At 43.2% G+C, this 19,254-nt stretch overlaps 1 protein-coding gene across 1 annotated transcript; it reads right to left on the bottom strand.

The window, feature by feature from the left end:
* Positions 1-1,140: 1,140 nt before the first annotated feature.
* On the bottom strand, positions 1,141-7,413 carry inhbab (inhibin subunit beta Ab; the record flags this gene model as incomplete). The annotated part of the gene is made up of 3 exons (XM_080542716.1): positions 1,141-1,955; positions 6,798-7,191; positions 7,324-7,413. 3 exons carry the CDS (start codon positions 7,411-7,413, stop codon positions 1,141-1,143), a joined length of 1,299 nt encoding a protein of 432 aa, XP_080398842.1.
* Positions 7,414-19,254: the final 11,841 nt, after the last annotated feature.

Genomic DNA, 19,254 nt, shown 5'->3' with positions numbered 1-19,254 from the left:
AGCACAGTTCTGATTTGTAAATCAAAGCAATATAACACCTTATTTTCAGTAACACAAGAGTATGCAAATATGTCCATGTCATTGTCATTTTGTTCTGCCAGTCTTTTGTTCTGCTTTTTAAACCAATTCCAGCCACATTTAATGATGTCTTCATGCTTTGTCTCATAACGACAGAAATCATTAATAATGACACAACAGTAGTGAAAGATGCATCTAACAATAGAAGCGTCCCAAGTTAATTTCACAAAGGGAGGAGATCCCTGTTTCTCTTGAAGTATTTATTTTTCTTTGTCATTACTAGATGTTATGAAATTCAATAGAGATGTCCTTCTGATAAATTGCTCACATTGAAAGCTAATGGTGCTTCTACTATCTTTGGCGTTATTTTGTATGAGAGAATGTCTGTAGCTGTATAATGTAGTTTATAGGTTCATATGTGTCTGGTGGCATGTGTTACTGCAGCTTCTCTGTAGCTGTGACAAAGCTAAGCAAAGAATGTTGGTATAGTGCAAATTTCAACATTCATTAGTTTATGTACAAAACAACAACAATAATAATAATAATAATAATAATAATAGTAATAATAATAACAAGAAGAAGAAGTAGAAGAAGAAGAAGACGAATGTCAATATGATGCGTTTGACGTTTGGCTCTAGTAGCTGGTCAAACCTATTTCTTTCAAGTATCCCTCAACAACAACACATGTACATTTGAACTTTCAAACAAAGGATGTATAAAAGTCTTCTTTGTACAATTAGGAAACAAAACATATATAGAAACATGGAATAAAGACATCACATAGTAATACTTGAGCAGTTGCATAGTTGTTGATTTTTCAACTCAGCCCCATTTTCATTGCAGTGCAAAGCAGGTGTCACATTGTCCCACTCTCGCTCTTCTTTTAATAAAAATATATTATGTCTTTTATATTTGAAAGTGCCACAGAGACAGTTCTGATTTTATGATACCCATTGGATACTCCAACAAAACAAAAATCCTGTCAGTCAACAAGGTCTTAAAGACTCAGAAAAAGGTTTTTTTTAAAGGAAAAAATGGCAACACCGATTGTCCATCATTCCACCTGTGCCTAAGCGACCAGCATTACATACAAGAGTTTATCATTTATAACATCAGCATCTCTTATGAGCACCCGCACTCCTCCACGATCATATTCTGGATGTCCTTTTTGATGATCTTCTGCTCCTCGTTGTAGTAGAGCATGGACATGGCCCGTAGCCGCGTGGGCACACAGCAGGACTTAATGTTCTGGAAGGGGCTGTAGCCCCGCATGCGGTAGTGGTTGATCACAGTGGAGTGGAAGGAGAGGGAGGAGCCTGTGATGCTCGCCACATGGCTGGGACAGTCACCCTCGCAGTAGTTGGCGTGGTAGCCTGACGGCGCGATGATCCAGTCGTTCCAGCCGATGTCCTTGAAGTTGACGTAGAACTGTCGCTTGCAGCAAATGCGGATTTTGCCGTCGCACTCCAGCCCCCGCTTGCTGCGCCGGTGGGGGTGTTCCTCGCTGGGCCGGAGGACCACCATGAGAAAGGGCCGGTGGGACTGATCTCTCTCCTTCCCCGCTCGCTCCCCGTCTGCCTGGACCAGGATAGGTGTGGCGCCTGCTTCAGCGCACAGAGGGCAGGACACCCGCAGGCTGAGGACGCTGTTGCCGTCGTCGAGGAGCGCCTGGATGCTGCGAGACATGGGAAGGGTGTGCCAGCCGCTGCGCCGTGTGTCCACTGTCTTCTCTGCCACAGGCTCCTCCTCTTGGACAGTGTTGGTGGCCAAGCTGAGACCCTTCTGGTGACGACGCTGCAGGAGCTGGATGGTCACCTTGCCCTTGCTGCGGCTGCCTTTGGCCAGCTTCAGGAAGATCCACACGTTGGCCTGCTCCACCACCGACAGCTCACTGCCCTCCTTGGATATGTCAAAGGTCACCGTGGATGAAGAGTCCCCTATTGGAGGGAAAGGAAAAGGGTTCAATTATTACAAACTGTATTCCATTTATGTCAATCACCACTGTGGGTCATAATAACTGTCATACCCAGTTTTAGGTCCCTTTCATCCCTCTAAACCTACCCATTAAAATGATTTTGAAAGAGCATAATCATCCCGTGACAAATCATGACATTGCCTTTGACCTTGGCTTCTCATATGACAAAACAACTACAACAACAACTGGTAAACACAAGCAGAACGTACAAAACAGTCTTTCTTCAATTGTTCAAAGACAACAGTCTGTCCTTCCAACTAAGCCAATGTTTAATTGTGATTAAACACTTCAAGCAGAAAACAGACCTTTTATGCACCGACAGATTATGGTCTCTTTCCATACCCAATACCCATCACTCCTTTTGACCTGGGAAACCAGAGCCGTGGTGGTGTTTAGTCAAATCTAATTCCAATACAATATATTTAGTTGGGGGCAATCATGAGTAATAAAGGGTCTCCAAAGTTACACATCAGTTGGATTTATTCATATGATATATAAGGCGTATCAATTGCACTGTTTAATTTCAACCCATAGTTCAAGTAAATTGTGTCCCTTAATTAAAATGTTTACTGCTAATTTAAAATGGAGCTTTGAGCTACAAGAGGGGGATGATAATGCATGTTATGGACGGCAGTCCAGTCTATTCACAGTCACACTCTCTTTGCACAAGGCTCTGTTTGTTCAAGGTTTGTCATTTCTGATTAGGTGGGTTTGGTCTTGTCTTTCCGAGTCTGTGATTTGTTTGCTTTGGAAAGCAATGAGCAGTGAGGGGGTTACTGTGGGTCTTTTAAAACAATCCTTTTGTTATCTCATACTCATTTTCAAGTTCATCTTTACACGTATGGCCTTTTATTTCGACCCACAATAGTTTTCTAAGATGTCTTTAATGCCTTCTCTTATTCTTCAAAGTCCTCTGGATCAAGAGGGTGGTTGTGGGTTGTTGTGGTTGTTGTTGTTGTTGTTGTTGTTGTTGTTGTTGTTGTTGTTGTTGTCGTCATTTGCCACCTACATGTTACAGTGCTGGAGTAGCTAAGAGCCTCAAGAGGGGTACTGTGAAGAGCTTTACTGCTGTCACCATGCTGCACTTGAGCCAAAGGTTACTTGTGCTACTAGTCACGTAACGCGCGCCTCTTGCCAGCTCATCTCAATCACACTACTGTACATGTGGACTTTCTTTTAACAGTCTCTCTGTGTGTGGACACATGCTGTGGGGAAAGTTGTCAATGTTGGGACACACCAGCAGTGAAGTCATATTGTGTGAAGCATGGTGTATGGTTCAAATTGGTCTTCTCTCTTATTATGTGATCTGATTCTGGGATCTTTTTGGACTCATTTTAGTAATCCAATAGTGATTTTAGCATTATATTGTACAATGTGAACTGTTTTGCTGTTTTGCTTCAAGTCCACATAGAAGATGTCAGCCTATTTAATCAAATCAAATGGGAAAGGTGTTACAGAAATAAAGTTTATCTTTAACATTATTACATAATGATAATTCTCATTATTATCAACACAAACTGTAATGAAAAAGCCAGGAGCTGTGTACTGGGAACAGTACATGATATTGTATCACAGACCCTCTCATCTCAACAAGGAATGACAACAGATAAATAATCTTCAGGTAACCACAGAACAACAACTTTCTTTTGAGCCTAATCTAATCTAGTACTTTGATTAGCCTCTGGGTCAGATATCAGACACTTCTGCCAAATGCGCAAAACGTCTGGTGGACCAATGCGTCAAGCTTGGCCAACAGAAAGACGGATGGCAGGTTCTATCTTTAGCAGTGAATCGGGCTTAATCTGCAATACTTTATATTTGACTTGTGCTCAACATGAAGATGTTCTTATGTCTGAGTTTTGCCAATTTGGAAGAGGATATCCTTCGAGTATGGTTGAGTTTTCACCTTGAGTTTTGAGTTGTCAAACTTGGATGGTAGTTTTACAATGGGATTACATAACAATTCAGTTATTTAACCATAATTGTTACAAAATATAACATGGGCATTCAAGTACAGAAAAGCATAACCCCTTAGCCAATGCCACCAAACTCACATGCCTTTGCCTCCCTCTCCCCATCTCTCTTTCTTGTCCTCCCTCATGAATGAATGAATGAATGAATGAATGAATGAACAAAACAGCAATACAATAGCTTGAAAGTGAGGCGGCTTCATCCTCTAAATATATTCGGCTAGATATCAAAGCAGCTCTAAAAAAAGAAAGGCATCTTCCCAGAGTCCTCCACCGGGGGAGAGACCCACCACAGTTGCTGGAATGTCATTAACGATGTTGTGTTATTAGTTCCTGACTTCATTCAGAGAACAGCAGCACCCATTGCTGTGAGAGTTGGCAGGCACCTACTCTCTATCTCTCTTTCTCTGTGCCTTTCCCTCCTTACACTCTCTCTCTCTCTCTCTCTCTCAACTCTGCCCCCCGTCACCCCCCCCCTCCCCCGCCCCCGTCACCCACTGCCACTTATAGCCTCCACACAGCCCAAAGTAATTATTGGGGGCCCATATTTGGATGAATGAAGTGATTATGCACGGCCAGGAGCCCTGTGGGTATGCAGGGCTCCCGGCTTGGCGACCCCTCCCTCCCCTCCCCTCCTCCTCCTCCTCCCCCTCGGCACATCGTTAACGCCCCCCTAATTTCGGCGAGTCTTTGAGGGGCCTTTTTTTATCATCGAAGGTTTCATTCAAAAGCCCGGCTATTTATAGCATGAAGCCATTATGCACATTTATGTAAGCAAACAAGCCGGGAAAGGATGCATTTGTCACACGCTTGTTCTGCTCCTCCACGGTACTCAATGGGCCTCAGCTCCCCACAAATCAGGAGAGAGAGGCCCTTGTTGGGTGGCGTGCAGCGCATGGGAGTATACATGCTGTCTGTTGGATTTTAACATTGCTAATGTGTCTCTTGCAAGGGATGGTTGTAATTCCATTCGCTTAAATTCAAACACACAAAGACACAAACATGTCGTCTAATTAACGGTCATTTAGTAGAGCATCTGTGCGGCGGAGTGATACATATAGTTAAAAGTCCCAGTGCTGTTATACTGTATATCAGCACTCATGGAATGCCTCTTGTCCAATCAAATTACTTGGTCGGAACTAACTGTTGTATAATAAAACTTATCTCAGGGGTAATACAGAAGGCATAACCGGGTCACAAATGATACATCATCCACATATAATATGGTTATAATATATATGTTTCCAAAAAACATCAAAGACCTCACGTTATCCCTTGACGTCCCCCTAAATGATTTGATAAAAAATCAAAGCATGAAATGTAACCAATTGTCGACTTACAGTTCCGGTGCCCTCCAGTAACTGAACACATACAGTAAAATGACAGTACAGTAGAGTTTCCTGGCCTGCTAGAGTGGAGACACAGCTGTGAAACATGTGTCATTGCTACTTCTCTGCTACTTCACTGAGGGAAGTACAGTCTCACGTTCTTGCTCTATCTCGCAAAACATTGTTCTCACACCATGACTCATATTCATATTCTATCTGTGATGACAGGGGTATTGTCTGAAGGTCTCTGCAGTAATGTCATCTGTAAGGTTAGGAACAATTATCAAATATTGCTCCCACTTTATGAATTTGGTGCAGATTTACTGTCACACCGTACCACAATGACATTGTCCCTAACAGAACTAGGTGGACTATTGTTTCATAATGACCACCTCACTGTATTTTTATTTGGCGTATTTTTACACTACAATGTCTAACACTTTGGCTGTCACTGGACATGTCACACTTTGGCTGTGACTGACGATTTGTACCATGTATGCTACACTTCACTGTAGGCACTTGGTTGAGGAAATTCCAATTACCGGTAGACACTTAATTTAGTCTCAAATAAGAAAAACTCGACAAACTATGTAATTCCACCCAACATCGTTTTTTCTCTTGTTCAGGGAGACAAACAATAGCTTAGAGGCTTGATTGCTCCCCGGTCCGCCAGACAATTGTACCCGACAAATTCCCTTTGCAGGATCCCACAGCCCCTCGCCGTGTTTTTTTGATACACACAATTACTGTGTGATTCTCTCAAGCAGCGGGAGGTCATCAAATGCCTGGGAGTCACAGGGGCGGACAACCAATCACCTCGTTGGTCCCACTGAGCAGCCCCCTTGTTCTCCCGTTGAGTCAACAGGTCTCTGCCTCATCACTCAGAGTAGGCACGAGCAATTATGGTCTCCCCCCATTGAGTGTTTCCTAGAAAGAATACGATTTACTACCCTGTTTTGAATGGGCTAGCCCCCCAGCTGAGAAATACATATTATTTGCGTAGATGCCTAGATGAGTTGCCATTGTTTGAGCACACGCACGCGCACACATGGACATACACGCTCCCGGAGGCATGATGTTATTCTGACACGCACACCGTATCACTTATACTCACACACACACATACACACACACACACACACACACACACACACTCACTAGTTACACTATTCAGAGCATTAATTGGGCACATCCCATAGTATACTATTCTGTATAACTCTCATAATCACCACATTCCCTCCATCAGCTGAGGTCGCAGTGCCTCACAGGTACACACTCAAATCTTCTGATGACAAGCAGTAGTCAACACTTGTTTTGAGCGTGGGGAACTCAACATGTGTGGGTAGGAAATGTGTGAAATTAATCAGAGAAGGGAGTGATTAAATGGAGAAGAAAAATCAGCCAACTTGAAGATTGAGAAAGACGCACTAAAACACTGAGACACCGAGACACAGGCATCAATGGACAAAGACACACACACACACACACACTAAGTCGCAGTCTCACCTGGCTCTGCGAAGGTGATGATCTCAGAGGGCGGCTCGGGTGGCGGGGCCCCCCCCTCGGGTCCTTGCCCCTCCTGGATCTCCACGCTCCCGTCCTCGCCCACCCGCCCCACGTGGAGCTTCTTGATGGCGTTGAGCAAGGCGGCGCGAGGCACCGGGTGAGTGACGTTGGGCCGTGCGCTCAGGTGCAGCATGTTCAGGATATGCCTCTTCACCGCCTCCACCACGTCGCTCTGTTCCTCCGCTGCACTAGGCTCTGACCGAGAGCTGGGAGAGGAAGCCTGTGAGTCCCGTTTCATTTGAGCCAGCACACAGGACGGACAGGGGGTGGCCTGGGTCTCGCCCTCTGATACTTGTCCCTGCTCCGGTCCTTGTCCCTGCTCCAGTCTTTGTCCCTGCTGCAGTCCTTGTCCCTGGTCCAGTCCTTGTCCCTGCTCCAGTCCTTGTCCCTGCTGCTCCAGTCTTTGTCCCTGCTCCGGTCCTTGTCCCTGCTGCTCCAGTCCTTGCGTATCCTCGTCTCCGGCCACTGGCCCCGCCAGAGTCGGGGAGCCGCAACCTGTCCGGACAGCAGCGGTGAGCAGCACCAACACCCCGGCCAGAATAGCAAGCGAGGGCATCCTGGGCCAGAGGACGAGGACACACACACCACTATCTCTCACACACACACGCACACACACACACACACACACACACAGAACCACACTAAAGGAGGGTGAGAAGAGGACAGCAGCAGCAGCCACAGCAGCCCTGTGACGAGAGAGAACCAGTGCACCCTCTCTCTCCTTACCTCACCAAACTGCTAAGTGTTGAGGTGTTGTTACAGACAAAAGCACAATGTTGTGATGACAAAACAGTGTACTCATATGGGAGCACTGAGAACAGGGAGAACAGGTGCAGAGTTTTTTTGCAAGTCTGAAAAAGTACAATCCGTCTCTGAGAGGCGTTGCGGGGTAGAGAGTCAGAAGTTGTGGAGGTGTGCAGGTTATGTGGCGCAGCATAAGTCTTACTCTTCAGAAATAAAAACACTTCTCCAGTCTTGGTACACCTCACAAGCCCTGTTAACCACCTCTCTTGGGATTATAAAGCAGCAGGTGCCTTATCTTGCCCCAGTTGATGAAGTGAAATTAATTTCTGGTCTCTCTCTTCTCTTCTCTCTCGTCTAGTCCTTGTACAGAGAAAAAAAAAAAAAAAGTTGAAAGACAGCACTACTGTACTGCAGTGGTGTCCCTGCTGATGTGTAACTGATCAGCAGAAGACTCAGAGTGTGTACTGTGTGCTAGTTGAATGGCTTGGTAGAAGTGGGCAGGGTTAAAGAGCTCTGTCTCTCTCCCTTTCTCTCTCTCTCTCTCTCTCTCTCTCTCTCTCTCTCTCCCTCTCTTTGAACACTCTCTCCTTTCCCTTTCACTGTAATTATACCTCCCTCGTTCCTTTATCCCTCCCTCTCTACCCCTCCATTACTATGTCTGAGTCACCAACTTTTTCAGCTTTTCTTGTTTTATCTTACTCCCCCCTGCAAGTCACACATTAGACTCACACAAGAGTCAATCCACAAGTGTTTCATTTCTGTTTTTGTTACTCTCTTCTTTCTAGTTTTGGTTTCTCTCCCTCTCTTTTGCTGCCCATCTTAGCGTCTAAGCATTAGTGCAAGATGACTTGTTGAGCACAGTGGTGGTGGAGTTTCCTGACAACTGCGCATCACGACAGAGGAGGAGGAGGAGGAAGAGGCAGCATGCGTGCGTGCGCATCGAATCTCCCTGATTCATTCATACCACACACGGACGTACACACACACTTATGATCCCCCTCAGTTACATTTTCACACACAGACGTGCACTCGCGAGCACACACACACACACACACACGCACACACACACACACACTCACACACACACACACACACACACACACACACACACACACACACACACACAAAGATTGAGTAAGCTGAGACTCACTTTGGCACCAAGCTGAGAGGACTTGCTACTGTTAGCCAGACTCATGACTCAGCATGACATCACCAAAAGCCAAAATTATGATCATGTAATTAACCAACCAATGAACAACTGATTTTAATCGTTTGGGAATTTCTGTACATTTAGGAGCCAATGCCTTGTGGGTCTTCATAAACTCATGCTATACATATAGTGGGCAAACATAGCTTACAGTACAATGCCATAGTATCTACTATTCTACAATTTGGTTAGGTGATTAGGTGTGCTGAGTTATCAGGATCTGTCAAAAAGAAAAATCCAGTTTTGATTTATACCTGAATTCCTGTTTTGCAACTGTAATGATGATATGGCTTCTTAAAGTCTACTTCTTTTGAGTAGAAATGTAGGGCTGAACTGGTTTCAAATAGATTTGTAAAAAAAAAAATATATATATAAAATAGAATAAAGCATTACAAAGATAAAGTTGTATTTGGCCAGTGTGTATTGAATCACTTGAGTGATGTTATCATACCATGCTTACTACACTACTCCCTCTTGTGGTTCTATACTTTCTATAAATCTTATCTCAGAGGTACAGCTGCTAACTTCTATTCACTCTCTCTCTATCCTACATTCAATAGCTGGCCCCTTGTTGTCCTTGCACAGCCTTTCTCTGTGAGCTGCTTTTACTTTTTTCTTTCTCTCCTTTTCTCCTGTCCTTTCTTCATGTCTTTCCCGCTTACCTCTGTTGCCCTCTCGTTCACCTTGTGTCTTTTTTTGTCTCTCACTGTCTCTCTCTTGTTTCTAAGTAATATGATGAACTGGTTTTGTCTCTTTCTTCTGTGTAAATATTACGATGAACTGGTTTAGTGTAATTTGATATCAGAGAGGAGGCTTTTCCCTCAAAAGCTTCCCGTTGTTCAAGAATACAGCTACTATAGCTGTTGGCGTTATAGGTTTTTTACTGGAGTTTAATCACTCCACAGAACAGAAGCACCCTGAGAGGGGCCCCTAAGAATTTCTTTTCTTTGAAATAGGCTTTGATGGTTGGGACAAGATAAGGGTTCCAAGGACATCTTCCCAAAACCACCCGGTGAACTTGAACTTCACTTGAACCCTGAATCATGAACAGCACATTTCAATGGTCTGGAACAGGCTTTCTCCCTCGTCTCCTCTCCTATTTGCACTGAGCCAAAAACAGAACAGGTATTAGCAACATGGTGGATGTCTAAGGAGTATTAGTTTTCCTGACTCATTGGCCCTGACTCATTCCACAACACAAAGAGGAAAGGAGACAGAGAGGGAAAGCTATATTATACTATTGTCTATATACACCCTAACCTTGGGAGCTAGCTTGCCCAAAGCATTTCATTGTACCGTCTCCGGCTGTATCCTGTGTATATGACAAATAAACGTTGATTTTGTCATACACATGGATCTGTTTCGACAAAGCGCTGAACAGTGATAGTGATGATGTTATGCCAAGGGGATAGGGAGAGGGGATAGGGAGAGGCGAGCTGTACAAGGTCTCACTCAGGGGTGATGATGAGGGAAAGTGGAGCACAGCGGGAGGCTAGATAACTATGCTAGCAGCAAATGGTTTCCGCTCTCACACATAACACAGCAAAGCCTCATCCAGTGTGGAGAGCAGATTGAATATCTATCTTCAGAAAGAGATGGATGTGTTTCCCACCCAGATGGCATGAGAGAGGGGGGAAAGGGAATGAACAAATGGGAGGTCTCCAGCACTCATCTTACACCAGCCTCCATAGTCACAGCAGGAAGTTGAGGACATCCAGTGTGCTCGCTAGCTAGAAGAAAGTGGACGACGTGATGAAGAGGGTTGGGATTTCGTTATATGCGAAAAAGCGGCAACTGAAGTACTTTTCCAGATGGTTTTAACGTTGCTGTGTCCAAGCACTGCATGGAGAATATATTTGGGCTTGAGAACCCCTAAATCCTGTGCATGTGTGAGAGAGAATGTGTGTGTGTGTGTGTGTGTGTGTGTGTGTGTGTGTGTGTGTGTGTGTGTGTGTGCGTGTGTGAAATTACTCTGCACCAGATGTGAACTGGACCTTATCCCTCCAGCTATGTCCAGGATTTATTTCCCTGAGGAGCAAACTAACTATTATCACTGTCTGCTATAGAAAGTTATTTTTATATAATGTGTGTGTGTGTGTGTGTGTGTGTGTGTGTGTGTGTGTGTGCGTGTGCGTGTGTGTGTGTGTGTGTGTGTGTGTGAGAGAGAGAGAGTGTGAGGTCATGGATATGTGAGCATTACTTTCAGTATTCATAATCCAATTCTGATTGGCACTGATTATTTTGTAACGATTAATAACTAACAAAAAAAGTCATATAATGTGAAATATAAGGTAAAATCTCTAATCCTGGCTAGGTCTTTGAAAGATATTTAGTTGTTTTTACAATGAATGTTATGTGAATGCCCCATCTACTCTGAAAACTACTAACGTAACAGTAACCATCAATGTGGCCAACGATCTGGGTGTGATACCTTGTTCAGGGTTTCAGTATGACTGAGTTCAGGGTCTCTGTGTACTGTATGGCACAATAAGGCTCAGACAGGGATCGCTGAGCCTTTGTAGAGAGGATTGTATACCGTTTGTGGAGCCGGTATGAATGCAGTCACTGTGTCGTCTCGGTCGTATGACTGTTTGCATTGTCTGAATCCAGAGTCGATTGCTGCTCCAAGCCCCAATTGTCAGTGTTGAGTTTCACTAGAGGGCCGAACACACACACGTGCCTGCTAGAACAGCAGCGGTAATATTCAAAGTGGACTGTTTTTTCAATCCGATGACATTTCATTCATAGGCCACAATTTGAGGCAGACAATGGTGACAAGGAGGAGTTGACAGATCAAAGGGAAGCCTTTAAAAGCCTTGGTCTAGTCGTCTTGATTTCAATATCAAATCATTTATTGTTAACTACTTGATAACAATAAATGGTCAAAATGGTCTTGGACCAAAATACATATCAGATCTCCTCCCACCCTATATTCCCGCAAGGTCCCTAAGGTCAGCTGAGACTAATCAGCTAATAATTCCAAGAGTAAAAACAAAACACGGTGCAGCAGCTTTCAGTCACGCTGCTGCATGCTCCTGGAACAAACTCCCTGAAGAAATCAAACAGGCCCAAACCCTTAAAATATTTAAATCTAAGCTAAAAACCTTCATGTTTTGCACCAGTTATGATTAAACACAAACACTTCTATCAATGTCTTTTTTCCATTAACTATTGTCTTTTTAAATGTTTTATCTATTTACTTCTTATATTTGCTTTTATTCATTGTAATTTTTATTTTCTTATGCTCCTCTTGCTGTATTTTTAAATAATGCATGTAAAGCACTTTGAATTGCCCCTGTTGTATGAAATGTGCTATACAAATAAACTTGCCTTGCCTTGCCTTGCCTACTACTATTGTTCAAGTAAAATAAATTAAAATGGATGATTTATTTGTCAAAGTGGGGTTATCATCATATATTACAAAATGTCCCCATTGGGGACAATAAAGGTTTTCATTCATCAATTATTCATTACATTTCAATGGATCCCCTTAGTCAACTTTGTTCAGTCTATTCTTTGGCGTTATACTTTGATTGAGGAGACAAAATACTTATGATGTTTGACTTATTAGAGATCACCGTAGCCATAGAGGCTCATCACCCCCGTCCACCCCAGCAACTACATCGTAAAGTTTGCAGACGACACCACCGTGGTGGGATGTATCTCGGGGGGGGACGAGGCGGCGTACAGGGATGAGGTAGAGCAACTGAGCAAGCTGTGCAAGGTTAACAACCTGCTGCTAAACAAGTCTAAGACCCAGGAATTCATCGTAGACTTCAGGAGGAAAAAGTCCGAGATCCAGCCCCTGCTCATCGACGGAGAGAGCGTGGAGAGAGTCTCAACCCTCCGATTCCTGGGACATCACATGCGGGATGACCTGGCCTGGAAGGACAACACAAAAGGCACCATCAAGAGGGCACAACAGCGGCTATACACCCTGAGATGCCTCAGGAAAGAACACAACAAGCAGGAGATACTGGTGGCCTTCTACCACGGCGCAGTGGAGAGCATCCTCACCTACGGCATCTGCAACTGGTTCCACAGCTGCACAACAGCGGAGAGAAACGCGCTACAGAGAGTCGTGAGAACAGCACAGAAGATCACCGGCGCCCCCCTCCCCTCTCTGGAGGAGCTGTACAACACACGCTGTCTCAGGAGGGCCTCCAAGATCTCCAGGGACCCGACCCACCCTGGGCACGTACACTTTGTCAGGCTGCCCTCGAACAGGAGGTACAGGACCCCGGCCGCTAAGACAAACAGACTGAAGAACTGCTTCTACCACTGGGCCGTCAAGGCCCTGAACACAGAAAAGGCCTAAGTTCTGGGCCCAGGACAGTCCGGACGGATTGTATGGCAGCTAGTGCTGAGGCACAAACATGTACATTTCAAGCCTGCAAACTGTGACACTTTAAAATAACGTGAAAAAATACTTTTGTGCAATATGACAACCCTAGTTGACTATCTGTGCAGTATAGTACAGTGGATTGTGTACATAGCCTTTATTGATGTAAACCAGCTCCCTACCTTCTTGTGATTTTATGCTTTTTCTAAAAATAAAAAATAAAAAATCCCTTTCCTAACACCAGGGGAGCCACCCCTCCTACATTTCGTTGTTTGGTACCTGTACTGTAGCAATGACAAATAAAGTCCATTCCATCACTAACCTTTAGAGGATTTATGGTGGATGGTTGAGTGTGTGAGTATGTGTGTGTGTGTGTGTGTGTGTGTGTGTGTGTGTGTGTGTGTGTGTGTGTGTGAGTGTGTGTAACCCCCACTTTAGAACCAGCTCTTGTCTCTATACACGTTAGAGGACGTGGTATATTTTGGGCCGTGCAGCTGATACTCAGATAAGAGCTCATGAATGGATCACACAGCTCTCACACACCACATGCGATAATGAGATGCGTATGCCATGAATCGGCTATTTTTGAGGGATGACGGTAAGAGAGGCGTTGTCACACGTCCCACTGACAGATCACACTCTCCCCTCATGTGTGGACAGACAATTTCAGTGTAGTGAGTGAGTGTTACTGGCCTGGGTTCAGTTTCTGAACCTGCAATGTACATGACCAATAACATTTGATTTGGTCTTCACTTGAACTTGATTCCCTCAGGTCTAAGGGGTCTCTATTCCCTAGGCCTTGATCTTGATCTTGATTGATTGATTTATAAAACTGTAATCCTCTGGTTGAATGTTTCAATGTTTCTGGTCTCTGGTGATACAGGGTTTCCTCCTTCACTGGGACTCTGCCTCTCAGCCCACCCTGCTTTGTGACTCACATGGAGGGGGCCGCTGGAGTAAATAAAAGGAGACAGTGGAAGAGAGTGGGAACTAGCAGGAATGCGTGACGTTAGAATTCTAAGGTTCTATCTCAATTTTTGTCAAAATTGAGGGTTTTTTACATAATCTGATCCATTAGGTGTTTATTAATGCCTGTGTGGTGTTATTTTTAATTTTTTTCAATTTTGAGGTTAGAAATTAATAAAATACAAAGCTTCCATCTCACAAAACATAATGGAATGTAAAAACGTTGACACTCAATATCTCTGAACTACCCTAAACGGAGATAGAACCTTATCATTCTAAACGGAGATAGAACCTTATCATTCTAAGCTCACGAGTGGGCTTGGGTGTGGGAGAGTGGCTTCTTAGCCTGGATGAGGGACTGTTGAGATATTCTCTACTAGAGGTCATCCTCTCTCACTGACTCTTGCACTCTCTCCAGGTTGCAGTAGGGTTGCTTTCATCACTCTTTAGCTGAATGCCAACCATTATTCTGGTCTGGTTGTTTGGAGCAAAATGTCCCTTTTTTTTTTCTTTCAAAGTGCATTGTAGGCCTACTGTGTTGCCATCCATTTATTGGTAAAACTGTGTTCAATACTCCACCGGTATTGGATTACCCTAAAGCCATGTTCTACCTCACCTCTGCAATATACCGTACAGGCTGATAGGGTTCCATAACACTGGATTTGAGAAAACTGTGATGCAGCTTGATTACTTATTGCAGGGGTAAACAACGTGCAGGGGTAAAGACCATTGAGGTTTGTTTCTCCTCAGCTGCTTGGCTACTACTGGCTACTATACTGTAGGCCTACATACTCTCTCTCTCCCTGGGTCAGAACCATTCTCTAGTAAGAAGGAAGGGATGACAATCAGCAAGACGACAGCCCTTGAGGACAAGCGCTGTGCAGCCCAATGTCAATATTATTATGAATTGACATTCTCTCACCAAGGAGCCACCTTATCTGAGCAGAGTAGAGCAGAGCAGTGGCGAGACAAGATGGATCAGTTATACAGTAACTAAGAGATGCCTATTTTGACATCAGAATAACCTGGTGTGACACATCATCATCAACATCGATTTGAACATCAGAATAACACAAAAGTGCAGGAAGGTCTCCGGAGGGTATATAGTCATTGTCAACATGTCACATTCAATGGAGCCTCGGCTTTATATTCAAAACCGGAACGTTCAAATAAAGTGTTACTGATGGCTGAGGCAACGTTGCTTGCGAGAACTTAGCTTGATACCATGGTAACCATGGTACAGTACCATGGCAGATGGCGGATAACGTGAGGGAGTGAGTCACCATCAGTCATCTTAATTTGAGTAAGTGAGTCAGCAAAGTGAAGGAAACCCTCTCTGCCTTCCCCAATAAGTAGTCTCCCTGGCAACGACAGATATATTATGAATTCTACAGTGTAAAACTGCATAAACTGTAAATCAGATGGAAATTATTTATATCAATTAAAACCAGGTTTTCATATTTTAAATCTAACTTATGCATGATCCTACTCAAAAGAGTGTCGAAGTGATGGGAAGTGATGGGTCTACTACTCCACCCTCTATTTGGATTTTTTTTTTTTAAAGAAAAGAAAGAAATCAATGTACAACTGCCGACAGTATACTGTTAATAACTGAACCACTCTTAAATCCTGTGACAAAAGTAAATGTGTCTGTACTTTTTGATACATTGCTATTTAAATGGCCACTTAAGCACTTTAACATAACACCAGGAAGTAGGCTTTTTAACATAACACCAGGAAGTAGGCGGTTTAATTACACTCTGTGTAATTAAATTACACGTTCAATGACACACTTGCTAGTCAACTAACACAGCTTGATTTGTGAGCCTTCTAACAATGTAAAGTAGTGTTATAGTTAACTAGGTAGCAGTGGGGATTACTCACCGAATGCATTGCATTGCAGTATTTTGGCTTGACAAGCGAGTTTGTGTTGTGATTTAATGTATTTCCGTGTTTCAAAATAAAAGTCAGAACATTTTGATTGGTTGCTGACATGCAGACCAAAACACTAGACTCATATGTGAAAACGTTCTGCAGTAAAAAATGAGAGGAGGATATTTGCAGCTGTAGTTGTTGAAAATCCCAAATTTGTTTGCTTCTCTCCATCATTACTACTGAATTTAATGGTCTGATCATTGCTGGTGATTTCAATATTCATGTAGATAACTCAGAGGACAACAAAGCCAAAGAACTCTCTGTTCTGTTAGATGTTTTTGAACTTCAACAACATGTGAACCTCCCTACTCATAATCGAGGTCACACTCTGGACCTTATCATCACCAAAGGCCTAGATATTTCAAATGTTGTTGTAACTGACATTGCCCTGTCTGACCACTGTTGCATATTCTTTGACGTATCTATCTTTCCTGTTATTCAAACTATGTCTAAAACTATTTCCAAACGATATATCAATGAAAAGACCAGTGCACTGTTCACACAGGCCTTTTCCCTAGCCCCCCCCCCCCCCCCCCCCAAACTTCTATTCCAACCTCAGTAAATGACCTTCTACACGATTTCAACTTAAAAATCACAAAAACCATTGATGATATTGCACCCATTAGATCCAAATGCATCTCTGGTAAGCAAAAAGCTCCCTGGAGAACTGCCCCATCCGTAAAGACCCAAAAAAGAGAATGTCGTAAAGCAGAGCGCAGATGGAGAAAAACAAACCTTCAAGTCCACTATGATATCTATAAAGACAATCTTCAGAACTATAACTTAGAAATAAGAAGTGCCAGGCAATCATTTTTCTCTAAGATCATAAACAATCACATCAATAATGCCCGCATCCTTTTCAGAACTGTTGACAGACTAACAAATCCCCCAACACCCATTGCTCAGGAATTTCACTCAACTAGTAAATGCAATGAGCTTGCATCCTTTTTTAACAATAAAATAGAAACCATTAGACAAGGCATTAGGTCTTCTGTGTCAGGCATGAACAACATGTCCCCATTAACAACCCCAAATAGGGCGGACATAACAACCATGTCACAATTTAACACCATTGATTACAAGACCCTAGATAAAATCATGTCACGTCTTAAACCATCCACCTGTGCCCTTGATGTCCTGCCAACAAGCTTTTTTTAAAACATATTTAGCTGCATGGCAGGCGAACTAATACAAATAATTAACACCTCCCTTTCATCAGGAATCTTCCCTGAAGCCCTGAAAACTGCAGTTATTAAGCCTCTACTAAAAAAGAACGGCCTAGACCCATTTGTACTAAACAACTACAGACCCATATCAAACCTTCCCTGTACAGGAAAAATTATTGAAATGGTTGCCCACGAACAACTTAGCAATTATTTGACCCTAAATGACCTCTTTGATGACTTTCAATCAGGCTTTCGCCCCCTACATAGCACTGAAACGGCCCTTATTAAGGTCCTTAATGACATTCGCGTAAACACAGACTCCGGAAAAATCTCAGTTTTGGTACTACTAGATCTTAGTGCTGCCTTTGACACTGTAGACCATGACATTCTAATAGATAGACTAAAAACCTGGGTAGGACTTTCGGGCACTGCCCTAAACTGGTTTAGATCCTACCTACAGGACAGAAGCTACTATGTCTCCATTGGCAACTTTGTATCTGACCAAATTAAAATGACATGTGGGGTTCCCCAAGGGTCAATCCTTGGCCCCCTTCTATTCAATCTCTACATGCTTCCATTGGGACACATCATAAAAAAGAACAAAATTGCCTACCACAACTATGCGGATGACACTCAAATCTACATAGCCCTCTCACCGAACGACTATAGTCCCATTGACAATCTCTGTAATTGCATTGAGCAAATAAACGCCTGGATGACACAAAACTTCCTCCAACTAAACAAGGACAAAACAGAGATCATTGTATTCGGTGCACCTGACAAAAGATCGAAAGTCAGTGCAAAACTTGATTCTCTCTCTCTTCACAGTAAAAAACAGGTCAGAAATCTTGGTGTAATTCTAGACTCCGATCTAAACTTCAACAGCCACATAAACTCAATAACTAAATCAGCCTACTATCACCTGAAAAACATAACAAGAATGAGAGGTTTCATGTCCAAGCAAGACCTTGAAAAACTCATCCATGCATTTGTTTCGAGTAGACTTGATTATTGTAATGGTCTACTAACAGGCCTATCTAAAGGAGCTGTTCGTAAATTGCAGCTCATCCAAAACGCCGCTGCTAGGGTCCTAACAAAAACAAAGAAATTTGAACACATTACACCAATCCTGAGATCCCTGCACTGGCTACCAGTCTCTCATAGAATTGAATTCAAAATCCTCCTAATTACATACAAATCACAAAATGGTCTTGGACCAAAATACATATCAGATCTCCTCCCACCCTATATTCCCGCAAGGTCCCTAAGGTCAGCTGAGACAAATCAGCTAATAATTCCAAGAGTAAAAACAAAACACGGTGCAGCAGCTTTCAGTCACGCTGCCGCATGCTCCTGGAACAAACTCCCTGAAGAAATCAAACAGGCCCAAACCCTTAAAATATTAAAATCTAAGCTAAAAACCTTCATGTTTTGCACCAGTTATGATTAAACACAAACACTTCTATCAATGTCTTTTTTCCATTAACTATTGTCTTTTTAAATGTTTTATCTATTTACTTCTTATATTTGCTTTTATTCATTGTAATTTTTATTTTCTTATGCTCCTCTTGCTGTATTTTTAAATAATGCATGTAAAGCACTTTGAATTGCCCCTGTTGTATGAAATGTGCTATACAAATAAACTTGCCTTGCCTTGCCTTGCCTAGCCTTGCCTAATACCCCCAATGACATTATGAGGATAGATGTTAGGACCTTTTCCTCTGATCTTCTTGACTACAGAACTTAAAACATACTGTAGCTGTTTTCACATGTACTGTCTGTACTATGTAGAAAATGATATGGTGCGAGAGATAACACACGAGGTTACAATGTGGTGAAGTGCCCCTTTAAGTAATCACACCAGAGTTCGAACAGTAACCTCTTTAAATTGAAAAGAAACAACCGATCAATTCTTAGTTTCTCGGTCCAGACAGTGGTACCAGGGGGAAGAGACTTCAGCACTCTTGCTGAGCAGTGAGCACCCTGCCCTGTCAACCACACCATGCAGCCAATTGATCAGTGGAGGCTAGTGTAGGT

This window comes from Nansenia antarctica (assembly GCF_963989245.1).
Source record: "Nansenia antarctica genome assembly, chromosome: 12".
Taxonomy (NCBI): domain Eukaryota; kingdom Metazoa; phylum Chordata; class Actinopteri; order Argentiniformes; family Microstomatidae; genus Nansenia; species Nansenia antarctica.
Note: the sequence above shows the minus strand (reverse complement) of the source record. Positions and strands in the feature narration are given on the sequence as shown.